This window comes from Xenopus laevis, chromosome 9_10S, assembly GCF_017654675.1.
Source record: "Xenopus laevis strain J_2021 chromosome 9_10S, Xenopus_laevis_v10.1, whole genome shotgun sequence".
Lineage (NCBI taxonomy): Eukaryota > Metazoa > Chordata > Amphibia > Anura > Pipidae > Xenopus > Xenopus laevis.
This window is the reverse complement of record NC_054388.1, coordinates 2032963-2056963: the sequence shown is the minus strand read 5'-3', so window position 1 is coordinate 2056963 and position 24001 is coordinate 2032963. Positions and strand designations below refer to the sequence as shown.

At 42.9% G+C, this 24001-nt stretch overlaps 1 protein-coding gene across 2 annotated transcripts; it reads left to right on the top strand.

The window, feature by feature from the left end:
* The first annotated feature begins 10681 nt into the window (after window positions 1-10681).
* ppp1r1b.S (protein phosphatase 1 regulatory inhibitor subunit 1B S homeolog) lies at window positions 10682-21090 on the top strand. 2 transcript variants are annotated; one of them, XR_005964680.1, is made up of 8 exons: window positions 10682-11109; window positions 15537-15597; window positions 15936-15958; window positions 17124-17199; window positions 17761-17925; window positions 18007-18108; window positions 19341-20905; window positions 20977-21090. XR_005964680.1 is itself a non-coding variant. In XM_018237980.2 (7 exons), exons 1-7 carry the CDS (start codon window positions 11029-11031, stop codon window positions 19382-19384), a joined length of 552 nt encoding a protein of 183 aa, XP_018093469.1. In that variant the 5' UTR covers window positions 10682-11028; the 3' UTR covers window positions 19385-21090. The 2 variants fall into 2 exon arrangements, 1 of the variants encoding a protein (XP_018093469.1); XM_018237980.2 differs by having other exon boundaries at window positions 19341-21090.
* Window positions 21091-24001: the final 2911 nt, after the last annotated feature.

Below are 24001 nucleotides of genomic sequence, written 5' to 3'. Positions count from 1 at the left end.
AACCAAGAGCTGTTTGGAGAATATGATGTCCCTTCCCACCTCACCTCCTGTTTCCTTCAAGTTTTCTCCCAATGGTCTCAGGTCTAGGTGAGACCCAGCCAAGGAGAATTCCCATCATCCCATCCTTATGTCCACAGTGGACCTAGTATATGAAAATCTATTCCATTTGGAACTGCCCATAACTGATGTGAGAGTGAGTCCAAGGTGTCAGGTTCTCTGGTGGACCATTGAAGACCCAGTCAAATGGAATACCTGTACTTGTTTCCACTAGATATGGGCATAGTCCACATAGAAATCCTTAATCCTTCATCAGGTGATGCTTGTCAGATCCCAAAGCAGCTGGTCACGGCATACATGGGCCAATGTTGATCTCAGCTGATTGATATCTGAATAACTACAGTTCTGATTTTGATCAGAAGAGGTGATGGGTTTCACCTGTACATAGGCTGAGGGTTTGCAAGTTCTGGCTAGAAAAGGCAAACTTAGGTCACTAAGCGTGGACTTATCTCACTAGTAGCCTGATGCCCTGAACAATTAAGATATGTTAAGACTAGTGGCTTTGTTCTTCCAAGAACAACAGGCCCCAATACAGCAAATTATATATATATAAAAGATTACTCAGATCAGCCACTCTGGGATCCAAAACAATACATTCAAATTACATTTTCTAAAAATGTTTTTACTTAGTATGGGGCTTTCTTTGGCTCTCCAAGTAAGTGTGGTTGCAAAAAGACACACGTCCATCAAGTTCAACAATTTAAGTCTATATATAACCTGCCTAACTGCCAGTTGAGCCAGAGTTGATTTCCATTCTAGAAATGAGCCTGGATCTACAAGTCATTTGCAGCTCCAGTGTCAGACTGTAATGTCAGGGGCCCACCAGAAACCATAGACCATAGGGCCATTCTTCAAACTATTTGTCCTCCTGTCCTCACTCTTTATCCTTCTAGTTTCCTTTGTTTACATACTATAATCTATCCACCTATTTTTGCTCTTCTTTGTTTCTATACAGAAATAGGGAATTGCCATGAAATAGGCCAAATGGTTTGGAATAGGAAGGGACTCAGAGTATAACCACGAGACTTGGTATATGCCCAAAACCATCAGCCTTGGCTTGTAGGTGTACGTAGCAGAGCAAATAGGCATTGCCCCCTAATCATACGCTAAATGGCCTGCAGGACAAGCCCCCACTGCCACTGCTTCAAGCCTCCTCCAAGGGTCCAATGGTTTGGGAACCACTGGTCTAGGGCAACAATGCTCAGGTTCTGCATTTCAGATTCCTATTCTCCTGGTTGACTCAATGGTTGACTCTATTCTCCTGGTTGACTCCAGTCTAGATGGAGCAAATTCTTTGTCATCTTCTCAAATATCGCAGCTGGCAATTTAGTGCACTTATTAAGTTACTCTGTGTGGCTGGGTAGGAAATTAGCAGGGGTATCATGGCTCCCAATAATTTTACCCAGGTTTCATTTTGAATAGATTCCCAACGCTATGATGTTCAAGGTGCAGGGAGCTATGGCATCACCCGCTGGTTGCATCATTCTTAAAACTGCCTCACTGGCTCATTGATAAGTTGCTGCCAGCTGGATTCCCAAGCTGCCCCGTGCTCTTGGGTACGACACCATGGAATGCAACTAATCATAGTTTGGCTGATTTTCCCTCTATGATTAAACACCACGGTAAATCCGCCCATCTGATGCTAGCCTAATGGCTCTCTACAATTTTAATGATGCCATCTTACTGGTTTCAGAATTGAAGATCTGTAGGGGGGCCAGACGGCCCTTTATCATATGCCATTGACACTAAGAGTTAATGTATCTGTAGATACACACAGAAAGGTAGCGTGACTTTGGCAATTAATGCCTTTTGTCATTAATTGTACAAATATAAATGGCAGTTCATCTACTGTACCTCTGGTGAGGCCAGGCTTCCATCAACACTCTTATACTCCTATGGATATCCACATTTTTATATTTTATATCTTTGTACACTGTCAGGTATGTCCTAGCCACGACTAACTGTACCTCTGGACCTTTGTTTTGGGGGACTATAGATCTGCATAGGATCTCTGACCATCATCTTGAGGATCTGTGCATCTACATAGGGTTCATGCAGTTGCTTATTCATCATCTCTGTGTGGAGAAATTGTACATATGGGCAGATCTCTGCAGTTGGTTATCCAAGACCATTATCCTGAACATCTGCAGATCTACACAACATTTCTGCATTTATATATCCCATATATAAATGCATACCTACACAGGATCTCTACTGTTGGTTACCCAAGAACACCATCTTGAAGCTCTCCATACCTACACAGGATCTCTAATGTTGGTTACTCAAGACCACCATCCTTAAGCTCTCCCTACCTACACAGGATCTCTACTGTTGGTTACCCAAGACCACCATCCTGAGGCTCTGCATACCTACACAAGATCTCTACTGTTGGTTACCCAAGACCACCATCCTGAGGCTCTGCATACCTACACAGGATCTCTACTGTTGGTTACCCAAGACCACCATCCTGAAGTTCTCCATACCTACACATGATCTCTACTGTTGGTTACCAAGACCACCATCCTGAGGCTCTGCATACCTACACAGGATCTCTGCTGTTGGTTACCCAAGACCACCATCCTGAAGCTCTCCATACCTACACAGGATCTCTACTGTTGGTTACCATGACCATCATCCTGAGGCTCTGCATACCCACACAGGATCTCTACTGTTGGTTACTCAAGACCACCATCCTGAAGCTCTCCATACCTACACAGGATCTCTACTGTTGGTTACTCAAGACCACCATCCTGAAGCTCTCCATACCTACACAGAATCTCTACTGTTGGTTACTCAAGACCACCATCCTGAAGCTCTCCATACCTACACAGGATCTCTACTGTTGGTTACTCAAGACCACCATCCTGAAGCTCTCCATACCTACACAGGATCTCTACTGTTGGTTACTTAAGACCACCATCCTTAAGCTCTCCATACCTACACAGGATCTCTACTGTTGGTTACCCCAGACCACCATCTCAAGTATCTGCACACCCACACAGGCTATCTGCATTATTTACAGGGGAGTAGAAAATTCCACTACGTTATACACAATCCTTGTCATTAGACATATTATGGTCTCTGCAATGGGTTTATCCCAAACAAGGATGCCGTCACTCCCCTTTAAAACCAATATATTTACATTATTAATTTAACCATGTTGGGGTATCAGTTCACTTTGCTTCTGTTATTTGGGTATGTGCTTCAGCTCCAGGGCAGCTTATAAATCATTTCAGCCTGCAGCGGGCATCTAAATGATCCGCACATCCTACAGGGAGTAGGTAAATGATCTGGTTTTGTTAAGGGGGCGACTCCAAAGCCATCAGTGGGGGGCAATGGAGTTTCTTTACTCTCCCCTACATGAAAGAGGGGGGCAATCCCTGCAGAGTTGTGCAGCAATGGCAGCAGTTCAGATGGTCGTGTGCAAGCGGGTAGTAATATCTCTCTGCCTGTAATAAACACGGTCCTGGATACGACTCCCAGAGATGAGCCTGGAGCATGAAATCAGAATGTATCTTTATATATAATGGAGGATCCCGGTGCTTTATTTCAACTCCCGTTTATCAGCCGAGAGATTTTAATCAATTCTCTCCCCCAATAAAATTGTCCTAATAAAACACTGCTGGTCCAGAAGCCCCAAATCAATCTGTTCTTTCCCGGGTCCCAGGGTGACGTCCCCAGCTCAGATCCACACCAGTCTCAGCAGCTGTTAGCTATTTATTAACCAGTCATGCTTAAATTGCTTTATAAATTAACAGATGTTTTAACTTTATTCTTTCTACAGGGAACCCGAGCCGCAAACTGCCCACGAATTGTATCTCTGCAACTGCTGGGGTCGGCAGGGGTCGGCAGAGGTAAAGAACTGCCCAATTACTTTTACCCCTCTGTTTCCAACCTACCCCCGCCTGGCACATTATTGGAAATGCCCCTTGGTCAGAAAAAGGGAAACTTAGATTAAGGTCGGACTAAGGGGGACATAATAACGGGGGGGATTCTATTTGGCACAAATACAAATCAGATGAGGAGGAATAACAGTACCGAATGGAATGAATAATAAACATGTCCCCCCCCCCATAACCTACTGTATTTCTTTCCAGGGACTGGTCCCATTGCCATTTTGGAGTCAAGAAGGAATTTTTCCCTCAAAAAGGTTTTTCACCTTCCTCTGCCGGATCAACTGTCAGTTAGACAAGTTATATATAGACTTAAGGTTGAACTTGATGGATTTGTGTCTTTTTTCAACCCAAATTACTATTTTACTATGTTACTATATATATAGCCTAATATAAATACAAATACAATCACAAATAAACAGTGTATCCAGGGGTTGTCCTGTTTTATTAATATATGTGGAAATTGCTCATTATTTGAGCCTCCTGGGGCCCCTGGGTATAGAGTATAGTCCTACATTCAAAAGTGACAGGGAATTTATATAGTAATATTATCTCTGAATATAAGGGCCAATATTTTAAACGCATTAATTCTGGTATAACACCATTTCGATTGCCGGAGAATGGGCATTGCAGGGATTGCAGTTTATTCTACTCTTGTTGATGCTGCAGACCACACTGATTTCTATTCGGCCATGCCAGTCCTGTCAAATGCAACAGGCAAGTCCCTGCAATACAGCAGGCTAATACTGGATACTGCTGACTGCTCCCTAAATCCTAGTGGGGGTCAATCAGCAGCACCTTTCCTCTTTTTTTTTTTCTAGTGCAACAAATTTTGGCAGCATTGATGATGCTTATGAAGGGGCCCCAAGAGCTGACGATCACCCCAGAGAGAGAGGCATGGGTGCTACTTTGGATTCCTGTAACTCTAAGCTCTGTGCTGTAGTTATTTCCCATTCCAAATCAATTCAGATTCGTTTGAAGCAGGGAATAGAGGGGATAGAATAATGATCACTATCCAACCCAACCTGTTATTGAGCTTCAGTTTAAAGCTCCTTCTGATCCTGGGGGGCCCTTTGTGTCCGGAATGTTTGCCTATTGCCTAATAATACAGGAGGTTATAATTTGGGGTGATTTGATGCAATTAAACCATTCTCTGTTCCGGGAGCCTATTGAGCCTGGTTATGTTCAGCCCATAACAAACACATTATAACAGTTGGCAGGAACGATGTCCAGTTTCTAGAGCTGCCATTGAGTCTGTGGTGCCGCCATCAAGCAACACGTCCTACCAAGCTGCTGGGTGCCAGGTCATTGATATGATGCCCAATGCTCCACAATGGCAATCAATGGCATCAACACAATGTACAGTAATCAACTGCCATCTGCTGGCCGATTATGGAAAGGGACATGCCCAATCGGTTAAACCTTACATTCTGGTAAAAATCTGGTGGGTCAATTGAATCCAACCAATCCCAAAAACCAGAGAATTCTTCAATGAAGCCTCAGCAGCAACTATAGATCCCTCAAACCTTGTTCTGGTTCAGATGCAATTGCCCATCCAATGGGCAAAAATCATTTGGTGAAAGTGAAAGGTCCTCACCATAGAGAAGGACTTGGGTTGGTTTACTAAATGGACACAAAGGCTCAAGGACGTGATATCTGGAGTGGCAAAGGAGTGAAGGAAAATGCTTTTGTATTTAGGGAATATTCCTGATTTTTGGGGTCAACGCTACCTGTTTTTGGGGTCAACTCAAACACACTATCCTCCACCCCAGACCTGTGCTAGTGATGCTGCTCAATGAAGCGCCTCCTTCTCTAGAACAGGGAACAGAATGGAGCAGATGCCCCACTGAATAAACATTTCACTTCCGGAGCAATTGTTTTCTGCCCCATGATGTGCCTGAAAATGATGGCTCCCAAAGTAGAGGTCACCCCAACTCCTGGCCCTAGTGCCTATGATCGGGACCTTAGACTGTAAGCTCCTCTGGGCGGATGTACAACTGATAATATCAAATAACTTTTAGCAATAGCGCAGTTCTTTTGCACTTTCCATCCCTTGACACATTTCAGTGTTACAATTTCCAATGTTAGGCATCAGTGGTGGCTAGTAAGGGGTTAATAAGATTAGAAGATGGATTTTATATGAAAGGCCCGTTGTATGGTTGCGGCATCTCTCTGGGTAAAGGAGAAACAAAAGCAGTTACTGTTCTGAGCTGCTTCTACTGGACGTGTTTTGGGGAGAAATGACACAGGAGAGGTTGTTTGTACAGTCACAGGCACTTGTGTTGCTGCACAAACACACACAGAGGCAAACGTTGTGTATTACACACACTGAAGTCTCGCTTTTGCTTCTGGAGAAACTCCCATTTTTTGCTCCAATTTCTGCTCGTTGTGTTGTGGGGTCACCAGGGAGAGTATTAGGGCACAAAAGACAAAAGACAAAGGGTTGGATTATTGCAGGAATGATAAAGAGATCAATGGTTGATAAAAGAATAGATTAATAATGACCCAAACTTTCTTTTTCTACAACATTTATTGGCAGGACTTTCATTTGACTGACAGGGGAGGATTTACATAGTGGGAGCCCCTAGGCCCGTTCATCTCCCCTGTCCCCTCCTCTTTATTCGTGCAAATTTTTATCATCTTCACTGGAGCAATGGGGATTGGCGCACAAAATGATTGTATCTCTAGAGCATCCCCAGTGTTTTTGAACCAATGTGGGTGTGGTTTGGCAGCATGGCGTCCCCCTAAAATCCGGCCGCCCTAGGCCCGGGCCTTGGTGGCCTTTCCACAAATCCGGCCTGTTGACTGTAGAACACAGATCCTCAATGGGTTTGCCGCACACTGGGTGCTGGGTATTTCCTACAAGACAAACAAATAGGGGGTTCAGGTACCCAAAGGAGATCTGAGATTATTGCTCCCACCATTGTTCATTGTCATTATTTATTTTCAGTGCCCCCCCATTAGTGTTGCTCTCCCACTGGATCACCTTGCCCTCAACATTCTAATGCAGATACTTTACTTCTACTGGACGAAACAAAAGGTCTCTGTTTCCACAGACTCCTGACTGGTTTATGTCACTCTCGGCTCATTCTCTGTGCCGCCCCCATCCCATCAAACCACTGGAAAGTGTATATCTGTGTATATATATATATATATACTATACTGTATATATTAGTGTTATTGTTATGTCTGGGAGCTTGCTATTGACATCACACAGGCTTTCTAGTCACATATGAGTTGTGCTGACACTTTTATTTAAGGTGCCCTTGTGTGATAGAACATGAAGAGTCAGTGGGTCAGTGGGTCAGTGGGTCAGTACTGTGGCTATAAGTCCCCTCTGGAAGGAAAGTGCCAGTGCCACAAGGAGCAAGTCCTTTCCACAGGGCAGTTAACGGGAGACGATTACTGAGTTACTGAGAAGCCTCCTAGTGGATGGAACTCCTATAACTCCGTATTTTGGATGATTCCATTTATTGGTTTATGACATCAAGAAGAGAACAGTCCAATTTCCACTGTAAAAGCTGCAGAGAAAACAACGAACCCCGGGCAGAGACAAGGTGGTACCCAAGCAGGGGCCGAAACAATGGCACCCAACCCCACCCAGTGCCGACCCACTCGTGGAATGGAACTTACTTACCACAATGTTGTTTTCCACATCGGTGCGACGGTTCATTGGGCAGGATTCCAACTATTGGCCAATCTGTGAGGGAAGGAAACAGAATAAGTCAAGCAGGGTGTGGGAGGGGTTTTATGATCCCCCTAACTCTGGCAAATGAGAACCCCAACTTTTAGTCTGACTAGTCTTCCTTGGCACTAGGAGGTGCTGCCGAACCTACTACTTCTTGGGAAAATTACTTTATTGTCTGTGGGGGCTGGAAAGTTTTTGTCTGATTAGAATGATAGGTAATATTATTAATATTCATTGATCTAGAAGGCAAAGTACCTCCTCACCTCCACCGCCCCAAACATTGACATGAATCTTTTTTTTTATATTGACTGTTTTATAACCGGTGAACATAATGGACACCTATTAATTTTCCCAGGAAGGAAAAGAAAGAGAGAGAGAGAGAAAAGGAAGGAAGGATCGAGGAAGGAAGGAAGGAAGGAAGGGAGGGAGGGAGGAAGGGAGGGAGGGAGGGAGGGAGGGAGGGAGGGAGGGAGGGAGGGAGGAAGGGAGGGAGGGAGGGAGGAAGGAAGGGAGGATGAAAGGAAGATAAAGAAAGGAAAAGGAAGGAAAATAAAGAAAGGGAATGGAACGAAGGAAGGAAGAAAAAAAGGAAAGAAGGAACGAAGGAAGAAAGGAAAATAAAGAAAGGGAAAGGAAGGGAGGAAAGGAAGGAAGGAAGGGAGGAAGGAAGGAAGGAAGGAAGATAAAGAAAAGGAATGGAACGAAGGAAGGAAGGAAAAAAATAAAGAAAGGAAAAGGAAGGAAGGAAAGAGAAAAAGAGAAAAAGAAAGAAAGAAAGAAAGAAGGAAGGAGGGAGGGAGGGAAGTTAGAAAGGAAAATTAAAGGGAATGGAAGGAAGTAAGTAAGGAAGAAAAATAAAGAAAGGGAAAGAAAGAAAGAAAGAAAGAAAGAAAGAAAGAAAGAAAGAAAGAAAGAAAGAAAGACATTTGTTATGTAAGGGAGGAGGAAATAAGAAGGAAGAAAAAGAGAGAGAAGGAAGGAAACAAAGAAAAAAGGAAGGAAAAGAAAGAAAGAAAGACTTATAATATGTACTTGTATGGGCACAAACCTGGATCATAATAGAGGGAACATTACGTCTCTGCTTTTGTGCAAGGCATCTATTGTGTTATACAGTATTTGGGGGGAAATTGCAAATAATCAAATAATAGCAAAAAGTTTTTTTCATCATTTGGCCCATTATTACAAAGTGTGTCTTTTTACGTTTGGCCAGACAAGGAAATCACTGGTTTCTTACAAATGAATTGGCTCCGTTCTGAATGGGCAGAGATTATTATAAGAACAACAGAACAGTCTATAGACCTTGTGCCAGTCCCACACAGGCTGTACTTTAGCTTCTATGGAGGAGTTGGGGGGAGTGACAGGTGTTACCATAGAGACAGCAAATATAGGGGGGCTCTGACCATAGTGGGGCTGCATTGTGAAAGGAAATTCATATGTAGTTGCTCAGAGCGCTCTTAAAATTAATATTTTCGTTTGTTGTAGTTTTTAAGATATTAGCACTTGAAAAGTGCTCATTTTGGCCCACTGGCTGCACCAATGATGTTCATGAGCAGAGGAGTCACTTAGACTCTGGCCAGGTCTAAGCACAGCAACATCACATATCTCATAAAATTAATTTTCAGCCGACTGCAGCAGGGGGCGCTGTGATTTAAAACATATGATACTAGAGATATACGATAACTACTACTGTATATACAATAAACACTATATACAATAACTATTATATACAATAAATACTATATACAATAAACACTATATACAATAAATACTATATACAATAAATACTATATACAATATACACTATATACAATAACTACTATATACAATAAACACTATATACAACAAACACTATATGCAATAAATACTTTATACAATAAATGCTATTTACAATATACACTATATACAATAACTACTATATACAATAAATACTATATACAATATACACTATATACAATAAATACTATATACAATAACCACTATATACAATATACTCTATATACAATAACTACTATATACAATAAACACTATATACAATATACACTATATACAATAACTACTATATACAATAAACCCTATATACTATATACAATATACACTATATACAATAACTACTATATACAATAAATACTATATAAAATAAACACTATATAAAATAACTACTATATACAATAAACACTGAATACAATAAACATACAATGTGTTAACCCTCTGCGCTATGCCACGCTGCCCATGTGCCAGTGAATAATGCCAAGGTCTCCCTCCCTTATAGGCCGCAGTCATTAACACTTCCCGCCCCCTGCCTGAAGCCATTTAATAATTCAGACTCGATTTCCAAAGAGCCAGCAGGGGTGCCCCTACCTCCCCCTTTCCTTCAACACTTCCGTCACCCTCCTCCCATAGACACTATATATATATATATATAATCTATATGTGACGCACGTGTATGTGTTTGGCTATAAGGAATAAGGTGACCTCTGTGGCAGCACAAACCTATCCCTGCGTTGCACCTTCATTTATTCTGCACAATCACTTCACCTCTGTGTCCTCACTTACAACTTTATTTGTCCAAATTCACAGGAGAACCCAGTGTTTTCCACAGACTTACAGCATGGGAACAGCTAAATAGTCCGATTAAAGGGGCAGAACAGGCAAATCTGAGCTATAGTGAGAACTTGTTGCACACTCAGTTTCACTTACACAGAATCATTTCTCTTCACTATATGCACCTTGCAACTCCCTGCATGCCACTAATAGGCAACGGCAGTTGTAATGATGCTGGGAGTTGTGGTCCAACGCTCGCTGGAAGGCTGCAGGTTAGATATCATTGGTTTATGCTATTACTGAATTAAAGAACTAAGTGTTACTTGGACTTGCAGATGAAAATCTGGTAAATAAATAAAGAAAGAAGAAAGACAAGATAAATAAATATTGTAGGAGGAGGGGTGAGCCATGTGCACTGGCAGTTACCCCCGACAGGTTAACAAGGAGTTTCCCCTGCAGTGAGTTCAGTGAGGGGAGGGAGGCTGATATATAAACAGTCTTTACACAGAGGGAAAGGGGAGGAGAAGAGGGTGAGGACAAGGTATGAAAGAAGAGGATAGAGAGAAGTAGAGGAACAGGGAAGGACAGAGGAACGAGGGAGAGAAGCAGAGGGAGAAGAGGCAGAGCAAGTTGGGGGACACAGAAGTGCCAGTCGAGGGGCTGAATAGGCAAAACAAGACAGAGAACAAGAGGAGAGAAGCAACAGGCAGTGCTGGAGGGAGATTAGATGTGAGCGGAGAGAAGAGAGAAACACACAGAAGAGGAGAAGTTTGGGGGAAGAGGAAGAAGAAGGAGCAAAGGGTTTGTACAAGGGATGTGACCTGGTCTCTGACAAGCAGCCCCCCAACAATGGAACCCAAAGGAAGGAAGAAGATCCAGTTTACTGTGGCGGCACCCCCTGCCCATCTGGACCCTCGGGCAGTAGAAATGGTGAGTACTGTGGTGCTGCCATGCTGATTGTCTTGCACCTATACCACTCACTGTACCAGCCCTTCAATCTCTAGTCTATATCTAGTCTATATCTAGTCAATCTCTAGTCTATATCTAGTCTATATCTAGTCTATATCTAGTCTATATCTAGTCTATATCTAGTCTATATCTAGTCTATATCTAGTCTATATCTAGTCAATCTCTAGTCTATATCTAGTCTATATCTAGTCTATATCTAGTCTATATCTAGTCAATCTCTAGTCTATATCTAGTCTATATCTAGTCTATATCTAGTCTATATCTAGTCTATATCTAGTCTATATCTAGTCTATATCTAGTCAATCTCTAGTCTATATCTAGTCTATATCTAGTCTATATCTAGTAAGCATAGGAGTGACAAGGGGCAATTGCTTTACTGTGCATGTGACAGTGGCATTACCCAGAACTGACGGGCCCCTAAACCATGCGTCCATGTTGCCCTGTTACTGCGCATTTAGGGGCACAGGTGGTTTAGGGGGCTCACATGCCTGGGGCTGATCTTTCCAGTTGGTAGCCTTGTGCCATTAAATGAGGTGCCAAGGTACTGAATCTAGTGCTCCTCTTCTTCTTGCACCAGCCCGGGGGAACAAAATGTTTGTGTCCAAAGCACCCCGTGAGCCACCCTGAACTGTACAGAACTCCTTTGCCAATGTATTTGCTGTGCAGCCAACTTCAATAGGTGCAGGAGATGCCCACAGCTGGCCCCAGGTAAGTGGCTAAGGGATACCTGACAACTGGGCACCCCACAGTGATACTAAAGTGATACTAAAGTGCAAGCCCTGTATTAATAAACTGTGCACAGAGGAGCATCCCTTGGAATTGTCCATTCATAGACTTTCATGGCTATGGCTTGACCATCACTCAAAAACCAAGCACCGAGGGTTTCCAAGCAATATTCAACTGACCCCTCAGAGCATCCGCAGGGTCCATGAGATTAGTTTTTTAAAGAGACAGTACTTCGATTTTTGAATGGGTGAATACTCAAAGGTTTTTCAATTCGAATCGAATTTTGGCCTATTCGATGGTCGAAGTACCCAAAAATTACTTCGAAATTCAAAGTTTTTGAATTGGAAAATTCCCTTCGATTTCACTTCGACCCTTAGTAAATGGGCCCCTAAGTGATATAGTATATGAGACCACCATCAGGAAAGGTCCTCCATACACCCCAGCCCTTAGCAGTAAGATGGGCAGAAGGTGGAAGAGGAGAGATGAAGGGAGGGAGGAGTTCATGAAGTAGAGGAGAGAGCTGGGGAAAGACAAGAAAATCTATGTTTAGTTTTCCCATGTGTAATCTCATTAATAGATTCCTAAGGCTGCAGACGAACTGAGGGTAGAACCATGTTAACTGTCAGCTGCCTGGCTTATGCTTATGGGTGAGAAGAAGTGACAGTCAGGCTGGCAGAATACGAGTTGGGCAGGCCCTATACCTAGAGCATTAAGATGCCAAATCCAGACTCCAATTTTAACATACCCATGTCCAAAACCATGTTACTAGTAAGAACCAAATCTCAGCCCACCATTAGCCCATCATTAGGCAACCACCCTCTCCCCCCTTGTTCCATGTTGAAGTGATGGATTGTGGGATTTCAAGTCTCTCTGCTTTCCATAGGGGGCAGTTGCAGGACACTGTGAGCCTAATGGTGGGCTGAGGTTTGGTTCTTATCATTGATCTATAGAATCGGGGAGGTCTGTGTAAAAAAACCTCTATTAATTGGAAGTTCAGATACTGTTAATTCACCTTTACTATATAAAGCCAACTGAGTGAGCTCATGCCAAGAAAGGTGAATATTTTGCCTTTAATGGAGGATCGTACTGGGTAAGTGAGGCCTTTGCGTGACACTGCCCCCCCCCCCGCAATGTCCACTAAGTGGTGCTCAATGTGGCAGATGCTTAGTGATGTCACTTGGGATAAGAAATCACCCCCTATTTTTTAATGTAAGGATATTAGAAGTCAACTTTAATGATGTCCATGAGCTACACTCAGGCTCAGACTGGGCACATATATATATATATATATGTGTGTATGTGTATATATGTGTGTATAGGTGTGTATGTGTGTATATATATATATATATATATATGTGTGTGTGTGTGTGTGTATGTGTGGAACTTTCAGTTGCAATATGATAATAATGTTCCAAGGCCAAGGCCTTGTTGTTGTTGAACATTTTACATTGTCTACAGTATTATTTGTTACCCTCTATTGTATTCAAACACAAAGGGCCCATTTTACAGTTCAACAACATCGCATTGAATGCAATGCAAGGATGCACCCTTTAGGGCCCATGCACTTACCTGCTGCAACCGGGGCAATGTCTTCTACAGTCTGCAATTTGCACCGGATTATCATAATAAATGAATATGTTGCAATTGGTCCCCTTTTATGGAATACTTTGATTATTCTGGGCTTGTGGGATCTTGCACATCCGTCTTGTCATTCAGCATGTATTTTAGTAGGTGGTCTGTCCAGAATGGGAATGGTTAACAGTCTGGCAGGCAATGTGTGTGTTTCTCAAATCCCAGGGCAACTGCCTGGTAATACCACCGATAATCCCTGAGCTGAACTAAACTGTCGGCTCACTACCTGCAAACTTGAAAGCTCTCCTTCCATCTTAAAGGACAAGTAACCCTATAAAATAAACAGTTGAATACAACAAAGCTGAACCGAAACCCAATGTTCTTGGAAAGCAGGAAAGTGTTTGGAATCCAGATCCTGGATAAATCACTTTTTTCTCTAATATTGACACACCTGTATTTTTATAAAGAAGAGAGGAGGCTGGAGGGCACATTTTTCATTGGAGACAACAGACAGTCTTTATTTTGCAGCAAAGCCTCACCATGCGTCCTCCATCCCCCCTCGCAGGTAGTAGAGAGACTGGGTTAGAAGGAGTTCTTTAGAGCTAGAAAATAAGTAGACCCCGAAGACCCCCTGCAAACATGGTGTCTGCTTCCTCTATAGTCACAACACGGGGTGCCATATTGGAACCCCCCTTGTCCTTTAATCAACTGTCCATTGTTATTTTTTAGGGTTGAAGAAGAAAATGAAACCCGCTTTCACTTGAGCACTTCCTGCTTTACTTCCTGGTTCTGCTGAGTCTCTATTTGCAGAGGGGAAGCTAGCAAATGAAACAAATTACCAGTCCTTTCAATAATGAGCTGCCCCTTATCCAAAGTCTAATAGAGTTTGTTTGTATGAAGTTTATCATCGCCAAAAAACCCAATAATTGTTTATAGAGGGAGGGGGTGCTCATGTGAGGGTATAAAGGAGTTTAATAGACCTATCCTTTGGGTGAGACCCTCAACACAGCTTTTTGTTATCTTGTAAAATGAATTAGTACTTGAAGCTGTTGACTCCGTCCCCCCAAGCTCTGCCCTGATGAAGGGGTTACTGGCCCAACGTAGCCGGGGGGTGGGAGGGTGAATACATGAAGGCCATGGCACGTTCTTATCAGCAGTGGGGGGTTTGTGTAGTGTGAGCTCCAGTGTAAGGTCAGCAAACACTAGATAACGAAGAGGAAGGGTGCAGGGAGTTGGCCAAGGCAAGGGCTGGAAGGGGCAGTGGCAACTGTCAGATCTCAGTGAATATGGGAGTATTGTGTTGAAACCTGCCCCATATTTATAGTTTAACACAATGAGGGGGTCCCAAACACATCCCCCTGAAGCCCCTCTCTGGAATGAATGTGTACCCTGTATTATGGATGCGGTTATGTCACAATGTTTGTATAGCTGGCCTTTGCATGATTGCAAACTGTCAGCTGTCTTTCTCTCTGGGTGGCAGATAGTGGGGATGATCACATGTCAGTCTCATGCAGAAAATCAGGGCACTCATTTTGTGCCGCCTCAGACGCCACTTCAGCTTTTTGGGTATCAAGTTGCTTTTTATTATTTCCACCCCTAGAACCCATACGATTGGCCGGGGCCCAGTGCACCTCCTCTTGCTGCACCAATCACACTTGTGCCTGTGCCTCTTTGTACTGGGGCAAAGCAGCCCCCCAAATTATTTCAGTGCTGCCCTTGTGTATAACTTGACACTGGATAATGGCCATTGTTATTATGCACACGTGTGTCTTTATCGTGTTGCCCTTGTGTGTTACAGTGTGTGATTGTGCAATGGAAAATCCTTGTGCAGAGTTGCACTGTGGGAGCTGATGTTTATTTGCAATTAGCACAGAACAGACATAACAACAAGCGCAAGCTCCTCATTGTGACGTTAAAGGACCTGCATCTCCATTTAAAGGGAGTTTAATGTGTAACGTGTGGCTCCAAATACAACAGAAGTGTTTAAAGGAAAAATACATTAAAAATGCAATCTGTTGTGGTGATGTATACTGACAAATTAGATCGTTAGCTCTATAGCTTGTCTCTGTCTTATTTTTCTCCACCTGCAGATTCGGAGGCGCAGGCCCACCCCGGCCACCTTATTTCAAGTGTCGGAACCCCAGTCCCCAGGTCGGTCGGATGTGTTGGGTAAAGGTGGGGGGGACGTTGGGTTATGTGGGATTGAAGGTGGTGCATTAGGGTTGGGGTTCCCAAGATGCAGCCGATCACCTACTGTCTATATATGAGATGAGGATATTTGATTATATAGATATAATGATACAGATACTATATATACTATATATCCAGAATTATAGTGAAGTTACTGGGGTGTCTAAATCAAGATTGGGCAATAGAGATGTCACTTTGTTTTGTTTTGTACCCCCCTTTCATCTGTATCCCCCCCTATTCTTCACTCTCCTCCCTGGAACATTCCTGACTCTGGGCCTCTCTTTCTTTTATTTCGGCAGATGAAGATCCGACAGGGCCACAGGTCAGTATCACGGGGCTCTCCTTATGGGGTCTACTCATCCTCATCCTCCCACCTCTTTATTAACCTTCCCCCCCAGGCTATGAATGGGTTAAGCATTAGTTTAGCTGTTTTTTTGGCTAATTAAACAGGTATGCCCCCCCTCCCTTATTTACAGACTGCTCCCCCCCCCCCCACCACTACCTCATGGGGTGAAAATATGTCATGGAATTTGGGATGGGGGGGGTGTTGAAACTCTGGGGACTGAACAAAAGAGTTTATAGAAGGCAGGGAATGTTCTGCACTAGAGTTACACTGAGTATGACCTTAGAGGCCCATCAAGGCCACCTCATAGGGATGATGAAGAGGAGGAGGAGGAGGGTAGAGTTTCTGGGTAGATTTACTCTGTATCACTATAATGACATTGTGTTCATTGGCTCTAATAGAAAGTGACTGATACTGTTCCAGGCCAGTTCTTCATACACACAGCAGTTTCCCATTCCACAGTACAAGTACAACAAAGTAATCAAGCAAAAAAAACAAAAGCGGGATAGACTTACTGTTAGTTGAAAAGGAGCCCAGGTGATATAAAAAGTAGAAAATCTTTATTAGGACAAATTCAAACCTGACGCATTTCGTGCCAAAGGTGGGCACTTACTCATCGGCTATAACAAAGTACTTCAACTCTCATCTTCTTCCCCAATCCCCACTCCTTCCATTATATAACCAAATAAGGGTTTGATTTGACCTTGACATGCACCTTTTTTAAACCTCAGTATTCCCAACCCCTTCACTGCAAAGTTTGGCATATTAAAAGTATGACAAAGCCCACCTGTCTATATGGAGACACCTGCTATAAAACACATTCAGAATTTCACCTGCTCCTGCTTCTACTGTCTTCCCCAACGCCTCCTTGGTGCTTACTTTCCTAAAAATGGTGTCATGTTCCCCATTCTTGATCTTCACCGGTGGTGGTCTACTTGAGGTTCTTCACCAAGAAGATTTTACACATAGGGAGAGACAGAGATGCTGATACTGGTGGGCCTTCTAAGCCAGTTATACACAATACATTCCAAACATCTTTACCAAAAGATGGTCAAAAGTCTTAGTACTTCTAAGAGACATGTATTAGCTATAGTTGCATTTACCGCCATGAAAATCTCTTTCCTATATTTTGTCTGGGTTTCAGAAGCAGCCCGGGGATGCTCAGCAGCTCAAAAACATGAGGCCAAATCCTTACGCTTACATTCCCCCATCACTTAAAGGTAAGGTGCCTTCCCCTCTGAGGGCTCTTTCCATAGGGTATTATGTTTGTACTCTCATGTATGGAGTCCAAGGAAGCACTGTGCTCAAGGGGCACAACATTTATTCAGAGATCCCAGGAAAGCCCTGATTTCTATTGGTACCACTGAGCACAGTGCTGCTGCTGAGGGAGCTTTATTGGTATTCAGACCTGATATAGTGAATATTGACTTCTAAGAATCTAATTGAGCAATTCTTATAGTTGTGGCAATGGGTGTAGCTGAGGTGCTACTAAGGTCTGTGCCCCTTCCTGGTAAGGTAACCATGCTGTGCCTAATCAAGGGCTGCTTAAAGTAACTTGCTTACATAGCACCCCTATCAAGAATGAGTTGTGAGACACCCCAAAATTCTCTGTTGAGTCCTGCGACCTGTACAATTCTCCCTACAGCCCGTGCCTTTATACAGTCAACTTAGTGCCCCCTAACATGTCTATAACTTATGAAACGTGATATTTCATCCTGTGCATAATTAATATGTGACCCCATTTATCAGACAACAAATCAGTGCTTCCCAATGCCTTTCAGCCATCCAGCGTATTGTGCAGTCCCATTTGCAGTCCCTTGGCTCTCTTAGTGACAGCGACGATGAAGACGGTGAGCACGAAGGAGAATCTGGAGAAGACATGGGGCAATCCACTCATGAGTCTCCTGGGGGTGAAGAAGGAGAGAGCAGTTTGCAGAGGGATGCAGGTATGAATCAGTAGAACCAACATCTATAGTAAGGGATCCACTCCAGCAATGCACTTACCCCAAACTTCTGGTTTCTTTCAGCTGATGAAGTCCATGTTACTTGTGGTCTAGAAAACCTAATGCATCAAACGTTACTAGAGGAGAGGCCAGAAGATGCAGAAAACAGCCAAGATTCACCGACAGGTATAGGAAATGTCATATGTGTCTATATGTACGTCAGTGGATAGAAGGTCATTGATATAGTGCCTTTCTCAAAGCACTTTATGGTCAAGCCACCCATCATGAGCACACTAAAGTTGGCTATGCAATGGCTGACCCACAATAATAACCCAATGATCAGCCTGCAGATAGTGTTGGACTGGAGCACCTCGGGCTCATCTGAGAACCTGACCTCAAGGTCCCTCCAGTAGGCCAGTCCAACTCGTTATTTATGCTACTGTACTAGTTGCGTAAATTTGCATGACCACCTTCCACTATCTTTCAACAGAGAACATTCTCAGCAGGACAGATAACTCCTATATCTGATGTCTAGTCGAATTCTAAATTTTTCAAAACTGCCCAACCAAACTTGGGTGTATAGAAATATGCTGGGACCAGGAGGCCAATAATACATCCATCAATTCATCTCCTGGTACCACAGATGGCACTTGAAATGTAACAGCAATGGTAGATAGGGGGTTATCTGAGAGGCAATTATCACCCCAAAATAAGTGTCAAGAAAGTCCACCAGGACATCTAGGTGGTTGCCCACAGAGGCATAAAAACACTCAAAATTGCATTAAAATGGCCTTATGTGACATTACTTAAAAGGGTTAAGGTGCACGAGAATTTTTTATCATTCGGTTGAACGGAAGAAGCTGCTCGGATAAATGTTTTCATGACTTCACAGCTAATCTAGTTGCTTTAGACTAGAGATATCAGGACTTGGATGATGAAAACCATTTCTACATGAGCCTATAGAGGAAGTGTTGCAAGATTCAGTTAGTTTGATTAAATATAGAAATCCCAGGCCCTGGATGAGTAGAATGAAGCCTCTCAAGCTGTGTTTAGCATTGATGGTCTCCTAAATTTAGGGCAAGGCAGAAGGACTTCCATTTTTTTCTGAGCCCTAAAACCTTTTTCTGTTGCTGTTTCGGATCTTTCATTTAATTGTATTAAACAATGACATGCCAATTCAATTCCCTAGCATTTAGACAGAAACATTATTATATTAATATTATGGGGTTGCCTTTGCGTGTGACACACATGGCTTGTTTTCATAATATATTTAGAAAAAAAGAACCCTAATCCTTCTTCGCTTGGGGTTTTTTAAGGGGCCACTATTCCTCTGTGTAGATACAGACATTTCTATTGAGTCTTCAAGAACAATTTCATTGAGGAGGACCTGGTGACATGTAACAATCTCTCTTTTGCAGATCCAACGAGTGAGAAGCAGGTCGCCTGTATGACAGAGCCATGATGCCCTGGGCAATATACATGCTACATGTAACTTTTCCTGGACTGGAAGTGAACCAATGTTTCCCAAAGATTAACTTGGCCTATTCTTTTTCTTTCCCAGCAGCTTCTCATACTCCCACTTGGTTCCCCCATTCTGCCACTGCAGGGAGAAAATCTTATATATTCATGTCCTATATCTGCTTACAGAGTAATAAATCTAATTAAGGTCTAGACATGGGTTGGACAACCTTGAGCATTATTGTGTGAACCAGAAGCACATTTCGCAGTGTTCCCTACCTAACGTGGGTCTACACAGGGAGAAGAGAAGTCCCAACTTCTAGTTCTTCACTAAAGGAAATGTGCCCAGTGATACAAACAGACCATTTGAACTTTTTTCATTATACGGTGTAGGTGCATAGACTGTCTATTGTGCAGAAGCCCTGTCCATTTGGCTGATAAAATATAAACATGGAACAACTTAGACGAAGAGAAGAGAATAGGACGGTGGAACTTGCTTCACATATTAATGTTCTACAGGAAAAGAAGTAGTGTGATAAACTGTTGTGCTGGAGCCATTAATGCCAGGATTCCAGCAAATTCATCATTTCCTTGGTATAAACAGTATTTTGTTTCAACTTCTGAATTTCATTGGCTTTAAGAATAAAGCACAAGGGAGGGTGGCGGTGTTCAAACCAGCAGTATTCATTCTCCCGCAACACTTTATAAAAAAAGAAAGGGTGGGTGCACTACGTTTTATTGCCAAGCGTGGGTTACTGCACTCACTCCCCTATAGCACTCATACTCATGTTGAAGGTGGACCACTGCAGTCATCACCCTACTGGGCCTCAATTTATCTACATGGAGGCACAGAAGCAGGCAGGGTGAGGGTCAGCTATCTAATAATATAGAAGGTCTTTGTGGGATTTCTCTAAATACATTGCAAGCAATAAGAACACACAAATGAGTATGGGGACCTGTAAGTACCAAAAATTATATTTGAATGGTCCCTAGCGTTGGTGGAGAACACACCTCATGTATTAAGGGTCTTATGGTCTCTGCAGTCATTGCTGATTACATTTCTGTTACACGCGTGTAGCTTTGATTAAGGAACGTTCCCTTATCTTCAGCCTCACACGGGGCTCTGGTGGTTCTAGTAAGTGACCATTTGTTGCAGAACGTTTTGCATGCTCAATCTTGCAGTTTTGTGCGACAAGTCTCCAATACATTTAACTTTAACAAATATAGAGAAGAAGTGTCAGTGAGAGGAGACATTACCTTGCGAGATGGTCCATTCACAACTACAGCTAAATGTTGCTTTAAACTAAATCCCACGGTGCCTGAAACCTCTTTCTAAAAAGTTAATTGCTTTTTAACTTGATTTCCAGGAACCTCTCAGGGCGTTTTGCCCATTTCTGCAGCAGAAAAACTCTTTCATAAACAAAAGCCCTTTTATCTGCAGTAGTAATATTCAAAGAATGCTGATTATACACCAAGAAATGTTCTTTGCTACTGGATATTAATTGTCCTCGGTGGAGCATTGAAGGTCTTTTGGCTTATACACCAAGAAATGTTCTTTGCTACTGGATATTAATTGTCCTCGGTGGAGCATTGAAGGTCTTTTGGCTTATGCCTTTATTAATAGTAACATTCCAGTAATCTGTATCATTGTGTAGGTCATTTTTGGGTTATCATTATTATGTAGATAATAAACTCCAGTTTTACAACTTCCATCATTTCTGTGTGTATTGTTCTATTACAGAGAATGTTTGGTGTCGCAGAACTCTGCTGTTTATGTTGGACACCTCTATGTCATCTTCCTACATATCTATGAGGGATGAGTTTTGATCCTCCAGAACAGTTTCCCTTGAGTCCTTCGAGGCAAAGGTTAGATCCTGTGAGCCCCCTTTTTGCTTGTGTATCATTCTGGTGGATTGTGATACAATCCATAGAAGAATTATGTTGATACATTATATTTTGTAAAGAAATGTCTAATTACCAAAGTGTAGGGGGCCCTAGATTGATTTTGTTATGGGGCCTATTAACTTACACAATATACAGAAGAAACATGCTGCAAGCTGGAGCTGTGTGGTCAGGAACGTACCCAAATGAAGACAGCAGGTGGCAACAGCATGTAGCGGAGAAGCCAATAGAGCCACAAGGACAAATGTTATTGTGGCCTTTTGTCAGGGGAAAGGTCACCTCCTCAGCAGGGCGTTAGTAGCCACCTGCATCTGGAATTCGGCTCCAATGTTTGGACTCCTGCCAGTGTCGGAGCTGCACTTGGCTTGAAATTAAAACATACTCCTAATGGCCAGTCTCACATACAGCTGTATGATCAATGGGCAGGTGGCACAGGCAGCATGTCAATTTAAGGGAATTTCTCTGGAATAATGTGCATTTCCAATATGCATCAAACATTCAATCACTTTAATAAAAATAAAAAAAGCCTTGGAGAGGCCTACCTCTTCTTTGTTGAACCCACCACCCCCCCAATATGTATGAATGCCGTCTCAGGTGGCTTTAATGCCAGGAACGCTTCTGTTTATTCTTAATTTTTGTTCTACTTTCAGCATTTACCTGGCTCACCTTGTTACTGATCAGCATTAACCTTTGCAGAGGGACAAAGTACAAAACAACAGGTGCAAAATGCAGAGTTTTTTGCACTTTTCCCCTTTGATATTTGTTTTATGCATCTCTAGGCAGGACTTTTTGTGCTGGAAATATGGGGTTCAAAGAGTTGTGCTCATATATATGCAGCCCTAGGTTCCTTTGCACATCACTCAGGAAAAGCAAGGTAGTGGTGTTAAAGAATTATAGGCCTCCCTTGCTTTGTATGCACCTAGTTCAGCATATGATGCAGCTCCAAGTAAAACTCTAAGAAGTACAAAATTTTGCATGCCCTAATTTCTCCAAGGTAATTAAACCAAAAGCATAGAATGAGCAATGGGTCCTTGTTGTGTTTACTTTTCTGGGGCTCTTCAATTCCTCCAGCATTGGATGTATAGAAGTTGAGCACACCATAAGAAGGAAGGCTTCTCATTGAACTAATATCTCTGCAAGTTTAATTACTGGGCTTGCAGTTCCTGAAAACAGAGGTGAGTGCTAAAGTGAAAGGTGAAATGGTGAGACCAGCCATTTAGCAACGGGGCATGAGGAAGCAGAAAACTGAAAACTGAGGGTGGTTTATGGAACTGGTTACATTTAAAGCAAAACAGACGGTTAGTAATGCCAAATGACACAATGGCAAAGAGGAACAATGGTGAGGGACTGGATAAAGAGTGACAATTAAAAACCAATAGCAGTGGGAAAATTGTATGGACAGGAAAGAGGAAATAATTGGAGAAGGGGATTCCCTTGAGACAGATTATTGACCCAAAGCTGCAATAGGAAAAGTCCTGTAACAACATTAATATAATATTTATTTAGAAGAAACAATGAAAATCAGCCTCTAGTGTTAGTGAACCGGTTGCCACCTTTTCGGGAAAAAATACTTGCCTTCCTATATATTTATCTTTTTTCCTTATAAATAACATTGGGATCAACCATCATTTTACCGGCATTTAAAATACTGGCCAGGTGGCAACCCTAGATGGGACCAGTGTTGCTACCAGGGTTGCACTGGGCCGACGGGACTCAGGCTTGTTCCCTGCACGAATCCTCTTCCTGGCGCCGACCTCCCTGCCGGTCGCAGCGCAGTGGGTAAATAAGGGTTGAGGCAGGGGGCCCTGACTCAGCGGCCCCCCAGTCCATCCCTAGTTGCTACTGTTGTGGAACTTTGAGAATGGGAGACCACTTGAGGTGAAAAGATAAGAGTTTATTTGATACAGCTCCGTGGATTGTGAACTCATAAAGAGTCAGAACCCCGAACAATGAAATCGCAGAGTTTTTATAAACTTGGGAACGTATGACATAAGAACATATGTGAACAAATGGCATTACCATTGCAAGAGAATAGAGATATCGCTTCACATCACAGAAAAACTGCTCAAATAACCAATGAGATGGTTCTTCCTTGAGGTCAGGGTGAAATGACCAAACTGGCTTGAGAACGGAATTCATCCAAGTTATGGGGCTCCCGGGGGAACGTGCATACACAGAATTGTATCCTTTCTCACTACAAACCCAGAGAAAAGGGGATTCATCGAAGTACGTTCCCTGGTTCCATGTTATACGAAGAAAACCTATGGAACTCCAGCAGTAGTGACAGGAGGGAAAAATACAGAGGAACTGTCCTGATCCAAAAAATGTCAACTAACCTCCTTTTGAGCAGAAGAATGGGTTCGGGCCAACGTTGCACCTCTCTTTTTGGGTCCCTTTCTGACTGATTTCCCCGCCTGCGACCTTCCAAATGCCGACTTCCGTCTTGAACTTTTATAGACACGTGCTTCTTGCCCCGTCCCTTTTGTGACATCACCGTGTGGCGGGTCTATAAAAGGAACCCAGAATTTGGGCTCGGCAGGCGCAGGTGGAGGGAGGGCGGGTGATGGGCGGGTCGAGAAAAGCCCGACCCGCACATCACTAGTCTGGGGCTAGGGTTGCCATCTGGCCGGTATTTTACTGGCCTGGCTGTTAAAAATGATGGCTTATTTCAATGTTATTAATAGGGAAAAAAGATAAATATATAGGAAAAGGTGGCAAC